This window comes from Arachis hypogaea, chromosome 18 (genome assembly GCF_003086295.3).
Source record: "Arachis hypogaea cultivar Tifrunner chromosome 18, arahy.Tifrunner.gnm2.J5K5, whole genome shotgun sequence".
In the NCBI taxonomy this organism is placed as follows: domain Eukaryota; kingdom Viridiplantae; phylum Streptophyta; class Magnoliopsida; order Fabales; family Fabaceae; genus Arachis; species Arachis hypogaea.
This window is the reverse complement of record NC_092053.1, coordinates 12,955,467-12,963,822: the sequence shown is the minus strand read 5'-3', so window position 1 is coordinate 12,963,822 and position 8,356 is coordinate 12,955,467. Positions and strand designations below refer to the sequence as shown.

Below are 8,356 nucleotides of genomic sequence, written 5' to 3'. Positions count from 1 at the left end.
TTAGTTTAAATTTTTTAGAAAAATAATTTTATAATATGGTATTAGAGTTTATCCTTATTAATTATTATCCTCCAAACCAAGAAAAAATTAGCATATGTCAAAGAAAAAAAAATTATATAAAAAGTTAAGTAAACTAAAAAAAAAGACGAGTTAAAAAAAATAATTTTACAATAAAAAATTGATATTAACTAATTAAAATTTAATTTCTTTTAATATTTCATAAAACAAGTATATAACCAATTTTCTAGCAATATGGAAATGTTACACGGACAATTATGATGAAATAGATGGAAAGAAACTTAGCTAAGTCACACAAAGCATAATTATAGCTTGTGATTCTAAGATTATATGGGCAACAAGTGTCCCAGTCAATAACTAACACCATTTAACCTAAATCTTTGCATGCCATGCATCTTCTAAGATCGATCCTCAATTTACTATTAACAATAGCCATTTCTCACGACTAATTAAACTTGAGTAAAAAAAAATAACTACCTACCCCTAATAATATTAAACTAATCACATGTATTAATTGTTTTCTTGTTACATTCCTATACCAATAATGACAACAAACAATGTTCTCCGAATTAGTAGCAATGAAGATCAGAAAGGCATGGGGCATTAAAGTGATGGAGAGGCATTTTCATTGGTCAACACTTCCATACTCGTCTGTTTTTGTTGTCACACAAATCCAAATTGTGACATCATCAAAGGATCAATGATAGTGGCACAAGAGTTGCTTCAAGGAGCATTAGTTTTTCATGCATTCTTCTGAGCCCTGCAACAATTTTTCAAACTACATACAAAGATTCAACCAACACTACGCATGCAAAATAACTTCTCAAGGGTATGTTGTTTTGATCTTTTTTATGTTTCTCAGAACAATTATGGAATTTTTCACAAGCCAATTTCTATTCTGTCTTTCTTGGCTATTTATGGATCAGAGATTGTTGCCATTATTATTTTTGTGAAAAGAATATATATTTATTTATTTTATAGAAGGACGATGGATGATTCCGAAGAATTTTCTGAGCAATGAAAAGATTAGGATTGGATCCAACCCCACATGCAACTGTTTAGAAAGAATCCATATAAAGTTCCCACTGTTTCTGACTCCGGAACTAAATAAACATAAACAAACAACACACGTTTAAAAATGAGACATCTTGTTTTACATAGTGAATAAATACATTTGGATAGTTTCAATTAGAATTAAGATTCAATACCCTACTTCAATCTCAAAAATTATTTCAAAGAGTGAGGATTGAAGAATACCTTATATATATTTATAAAGAATTTAATTTTAATGTACTGACAATATAAAATTATTTTATACAGTCGTACAATTGTATTTATTTTTTTTGTATGATTATTCACGTAACAATATAAAAAATAGTTATTTTTACTAGTGTGACGTTACATAATTAGATACGCGTGTAAAACTATTTTACACTAACAATGCATTAAAATTAAATTTGTTTATAAATTATTTAAAAATTATATATACCTTTTCTCATGTCCATGAAGAATAATTTGAAATATAAATATTTATGAAGATAGTCTAACAATTTATGTGTTAAGCATTTTTTAACTCTTAAACTAAATTTTGAAATTGAGTTGAGTCATTTATTCAATCTCAATTCTAATAGTTCTAAAATTGTGAATTACAGTTCACATGAGTATGGATTTTAGCTGTTTAAGGATTTAACACATTGTTAACTAATAGATATAGACCCTTGTTGCTGTTTAGCATTGACTTTAAAATATATTTATATTGGGTAAAGTGGCTTTTGTCTATAACAGTTAGTCAGAAGTATGTAAATATGATAGAAGTTAAACTACTAAATAATAATATATTGTATGTGTATTTAATTAAATTGTAATCCACATATTTTAAAATATTTTGTTAAAAATTCAAGACCGATGAAAAAAACAAAAAGAACAAGACATAGTTGTACAATCAAAGAAAAAGAGAGATGAGAAATTTCTATATTATTGATTAAAAAAAATATATATTATAGTCCAACTACTAAACTATATCAAAAGAAATTTAGCCGATCCATTTTGGAGATTGTATTTGTCTAAATTAGGATCATATATTATAAAACAGAATAGAATAAAAAAAAAACACTCTTTTTAAATTTCAAATTACTAAAATTATAAATATTGAAATAGAACTTTAATTTTTATATTTTTTAAACCTCAGAACTTCGTCCAAATCTTTGTCAGAATATTTTTATCTAACTCCGAAATTACGATTAATTGTAGTCTTGCAGATTCACTATTTTTAACCTCCTTTTTAATATCCAGTATTTTATTTTGTTGGAGAAATTAACAAAAAAGAATTTGAATAAAAAATTTAGAAGGCTATTGAGAATTAAAGAATAAAAAAAAGTGTCCTGTTTTTCACATCTGTGTGTGCCTTTCCCTTACACATTATATAATCCCCTGTTTGAGAGACACTATTAGTATATTCATCACTCTTCCCCCTTCCACAGAAACCCATGTCACAGCAGGGCTTCTTCCTCTTACTACTCTCTCTGTTCATCGCTCTGTTTTGCAACCGCCACAAAGCAAGAGCAGAGGATGCTGGCAATGCAACCATTGTTTCAAAGAAGCTTGGTGGAAGGTGTAACTGGTTCCGTGGGAAATGGGTCTACGACGCTTCATATCCTCTCTACAATCCTTCCACGTGTCCCTTCATAGATCCTCAATTCAATTGCCAGAAGTATGGTCGACCTGATAAACAGTACCAGAGATATAGGTGGCAACCCTTCTCTTGTTCCTTACCCAGGTTCGTTTCTCATCTTAACCACTTTCTTAGTTATATGTTCTTTCTTAAAAAAAAAGTGAAATTCTGTATTTTCTAAAAATAGTATCATAATTTTAAATATTTTAGTTACAAAAATCAGACTTCTGTCTAGTCGTATGCTTTATCTTGTTGTGTTGAGCTCTTTTTTTAAAAAAATAAAATAAAATTTTAATACTAGTTTATGGACCATCTTTCTTCAAAAAAAAGTTTGAAGTTGAATGATAGATGATGTGTTTTTGTTTTTGCAGGTTTAATGCAATGGATTTTCTAACAAGATACAGAGGGAAGAAGATAATGTTTGTGGGTGATTCATTGAGCTTGAACCAGTTCAATTCCCTGGCATGTATGATTCACTCTTGGGTTCCAAACACAAGAACATCTTTCACAAAGAACAGTGCTCTCTCCACAATCACATTCCAGGTCACTCTCTATTTTCTTTTATTTTTATTTTTATTTTCTTCTGAATTTTAGACTTATAAGCATTTAATGGGTAGTGCTGGATATCATGATTGTTTTCATGCAAGTGCTGTCGTTTTCTCACTAATTTGCACATCAATGTTGAATGAACTCTTTTCAACACTTGAACTTGTTTTGCCGTATTTGAACTCCAATTTTTGTGTTGAGGAACAATAACTTGTTTTTCTTTGCATAAATTTGTATTTATTTTGTTTTATTGTTCAATGGATCTTCTTTTGGTGGTGTCGTGAAACACTGAAGTAAGGGCAATAAAGTTTGCTACGTGATTGGTGGGGGGATTTTCCTTTTGTAGGGGACACTTTTTTCTAATTGTTTAATTCAAGGCACAATTAATGTTGTTGTCTTCATTGTTGTAGTAGTAATCAATATTCTGTATAATCTTAGTTGTCTTAATTGTTATAATTAATAATTCTTTGAATGAACTGTTATTCTTTTACCAAATTCGAACGTGCACATAATTTTCTTTAGCTGTACATCAGATCCAAAGAAAGAGTAGCACTAGTAGCACCATAATTTGTTTGTCTTCAACATTTATAAGAAAGTAATGATGAAAAAAAAAACTTTTAGACGAATTTTAAATTTTTAATATATTATAAATTTAATTTTGTTAAAAATTATAAAACATTATATATATTCGTCCAATTATATTAGTTTTTTTAAGATAACTATTCATTCTGTCAATATAAAAAGTAATAATTATGTAATTAGATATTTGTATAAAATTTTTTATATCAAAAATAAATTAAAATTAAACTCATATATTAAATACATTAAAAAAATATTGTTTGATTCTTTTTTAAGTAATTTTTCTATGGTGAATGATTTTTACTTTTTACCAGCACTTTTTTTCAACCACAAATTATTTGTACATATGTGAAGTGTGATTTGCCATATGCTCATGTGATCATGTCCTTGACTCCTTGCGGTGAAAAAGAAAAAAAAAACATTACTGTCAATATATTTTTAAAAAAAATTATTTCTCTGTTTTCTTCTTTTTGTTGTTATTTAAATTTTTGCATGTAGGAGTACAGAAATTTTTGGGTAAATTGGGCCAATTGTCAAAAGCAAATGTCCCCACTTAGCAATGATAATAGATTTTCCTCCAATTGCTAAGAACCTGAATCACCTTAGTATTAGACATCAATGGAGAAATTACGAGTTAAAACTCATTTTGCCTCTGAAATTTTTGATCGACCTCAATTTCGACTTCTAAATTTATAATTATTTAATTAATACCTTTAAATATTGAATTGTATTTTATACTTGTCCCCGTAGCTATCTCTATTAATGGATATCTGATGTGACACGTTAAATTAGACATCTACGTAGCACTCAAGTTGTTAGAATGGATGTGTGATGAGTGAATAATGTGATAAAAGTTGAATGAACTTAATTTGTAACCCTTTTTTTCCAATATGTTCGAGACTTTACTGGAGAAATTGAGTTTATTCAACTTTTGTCACATCATTTACTCATCACATGTCTATTATGACAAGTTGGGTGCCACGTGAATACACATTTTATCAACTTAACGTGTTACATCAGATCTCCGTTAACAGAGATAGCTATAGGGACAAACTTGGAACACAATCTAATATTTAAAAGTGTTAATTGGATAATTATAAATTTAAGAGTCGAAATTAAAGCCGGTCAAAAATTTTAGAGCCAAAATGAGTTTCAACTCTTAAAATCATCATAGTGGTAACTAAATTTTGAGCAAAACCATTAAGCCATTAAGCATGAATGTTACTCAGCTAATACGTTCCTTCATTTCTACAATTATAATGATTGATAATTTGATAATAGTATATGCTATTTCCATAGTTCCAGAAAATTATTATTGATTACATGCTTTTATACTATGCTTGAGCATCATATAACCTTCAATCAAGTTATTTACATAAGATAAGATTACTACTATAATTACACATGATTGCACATGGGATCATCAAAAGTTAAAGTCGGTCATTTATTTTATACTTTATGGAGTATATACAGTTGTATAAAGCAATATATTACTATAAATTGTGAACTTGTAAGCTATAGCTGCATTCAATCCTCTTTAACTTTGTGGATTTAACTTCAGAAGATTAACCAACATTAATTAGTGAGTTAAGTCTTTAATCATTTTCTAAAATGGACCACTTGAAACTGGGGGCTTCATTTAGACGCAGTTCTCTGCTTGTACGTCTTTTTTTTTTTTTTTTAATTTTTTATATTTTTTAAGACAAATTTGGTAAACTACTAAAGTGTCAAAAATTGGGCCACTTGTTTGAGATAAGGAAAGGGTTTTTTATTTTTACTTTTTCGACGGTATCTTCTTTTTCTTTTTCTTATTTTTATTCTATGCTAGTTTTTCCCTTTTAAGGGCCCTATAGACAAGAAAAGACATCACCACAAGGGAAACTCAATTTAAGGTGTAAACTTGCTTTGACAGGACACTTTGCAAATAAATGAAGACTTTTCAAGAAAGATACTAAAAAAAAAATATGTTAGAAAAAGAATAAATTTGAAAGTATTTCTTAAAATATTTATGTTCTTAAGTAATCAAAATTTCATCTATTATAAGTAATTAAGAGTTAGTAAATGGTAGTTTGAATAATATATTGTATACATAAAGATATGGCTTCAAATTTTAAATGTCTTTTATAGAAAAAAAATTTTAATTTTTTTAATTTAAAGACACATAAATTTTTTATTAATTAAAAATATAAAAAATATTTTTAATTTTTTAAAGTGTAAGATATTTAAATTTTTTTATCTAAAATATATAAATACAAATCGATTTATTAGACAAACGTAAATGTCTTATATTTTAAAAAATAAAAAATATTTTTATATTTTTAATTAACTAAAAATTTATTTATTTTTGAAATAAAAAGTTAGAATCTGACTTACTCATCAATTTATATTGAGAAATGACGATTACATATTTTATACTCAGAAATGGTTTATTATTATTTTATTATAGGATTATGGGCTGCAATTGTTTCTGTACCGTACACCATACTTGGTAGACCTTGACCGGGAGAAGGTTGGGAGGGTTTTGAAGCTTGACTCGATAAAGAGTGGTGATGCTTGGAGAGGAATGGACGTCCTTGTTTTCAACACGTGGCACTGGTGGACCCACACTGGCAATGCACAGCCGTACGATTAATCAACCCTTAAACTTTGTTGTTGTTAGTAGTTAGTACTCTATTGGCCACAACAGCTACTAAATTTGTGTTATTTTGATTTCAGGTGGGATTATATTCAAGACCGTGGCAAGTTGTACAAAGACATGAACCGATTTATTGCATATTATAAGGGCCTAACAACTTGGGCCAGATGGGTTAACCTTAATGTTAACCCAGCCCAGACCAAGGTCTTCTTCTTGGGAATTTCCCCTGTCCATTACGAGTAAGTTATTTTATTCATTTATTGGAAAATCATTTTTTTATCAACAATATTTAGTAAACTACCGAAAATGGTATTTCAAAATTCATATTACTGAAAAAAATAATTTTAAAAAATACAAATGACAAATAAATTTATAAATATTGTGACAAAAAAATAAAAAAAATAATTTTTTATAAGTGATAAATATTTTTTGTGTTTAGCAAATAATTTATAAATATTATCCAAATTTTTATAGACATTTGAATAAATATTAGAAGGTGTATAAAAAAAGTTGAGTAAAATTCAATCTCTATATTTCCTTATTCATTTGAAAAAAAAAATCAGTCATTTATTAAGAAAATTAAAAAGATTACATAACATAAAATTACTAAAATTCCAATAATAGTTATAAAAAGTTACATCAAAATATAATTTTTTAATTATTTAAAAAAATATTTAATATCTTATTATTTTTATCACGTTTTTAAATTTTTCGAATTTGTTATTCTTCATATCTTTTAAGATTATTTTTGTCAAAAAACATAAACTTTTGTATATTATTTTAATAATTTACATATAAAAAATAGATTTACATTCAAATATTGAAAACGTACATAGCATACAGAATAATTTATGATATTTATTTTATCTTTATATCTCTACATTCTAAATATGCATGAGAGTAAAAAGAATGATGTGATATAGTGTGTTATTTGTAACTAAGAACACAAGATATATACAGGGGGAGAGATTGGAACCAGCCTGCAAAATCATGCATGAGCCAAACAGAACCATTCTTTGGGTTAAAGTACCCAGCAGGAACACCAATGGCTTGGGTTGTGGTCAACAAGGTTCTAAGTAGGATAAAAAAACCAGTGTTCTTTCTTGATGTAACTACTCTCTCACAGTACAGAAAAGATGCACACCCTGAGGGTTACAGTGGTGTTATGGGCACTGATTGCAGCCATTGGTGCCTCCCAGGGCTTCCTGATACTTGGAATGTGCTTCTTCATGCTGCTCTTTTTGCTTGACCACAATTTCATTCATTCAATCACTCATCACAAATATAGTCACTTTACAAGTTTGTTTTGTTAGTGTTAGGGGCCAAAAGGATAACCAAATTGGTTTCTAGTTTCTACTTTAGGAGATAATTTAGTTTTATTTTGCATTATTGTGGTTCTTGTAATTTGAAAAATAATAAGAGGGTTGGTTGGTTGGTTTGATATTATATGCTTCAAATTGTAAATGTCTGGGATTATTATTTTGGCAAGAATCTTGCCTTGATTTGTGCTAAGTATATATACCTCTCTTTTATTGTGTTATTGAAAAGCATTTGCAAATAACTATGAGGTAGAAAGACTTTAATAGTGAGAATTATGCTATGTAATTATGTATGTGTATTGATCTTGCAAATTATACTGAGAGGTAGAAAGACTTTAATAATTTTAATGTCTATACACACATAATATGATAACTTAATTGAATAATTAAGTCTAAGAAAACAGAAACAGTAAACCCAATAGAATTATTATATGTGATAGAATTAAACAGATCCCATCCATTTCCCAAAGATAGAATTAAAAAAGCCCAAAATTGTTTCAATGAGTCAAGATTCAAGAGGGCTGTAATTGGATCAAATTTATTATTTTCTTATTCCATTTCTGGAACCCAAAGAACTAAACAAGTTTA

General features: G+C 27.9%; 1 protein-coding gene across 1 annotated transcript; it reads left to right on the top strand.

The window, feature by feature from the left end:
• The first annotated feature begins 1,805 nt into the window (after positions 1–1,805).
• LOC112771104 (protein trichome birefringence-like 39) lies at positions 1,806–7,996 on the top strand. Its single transcript, XM_025815724.3, has 5 exons — positions 1,806–2,794; positions 3,061–3,232; positions 6,261–6,436; positions 6,530–6,688; positions 7,410–7,996. The coding sequence occupies exons 1-5, from the start codon at positions 2,505–2,507 to the stop codon at positions 7,696–7,698; spliced, it is 1,086 nt and encodes a 361-aa protein (XP_025671509.1). The 5' UTR covers positions 1,806–2,504; the 3' UTR covers positions 7,699–7,996.
• Positions 7,997–8,356: the final 360 nt, after the last annotated feature.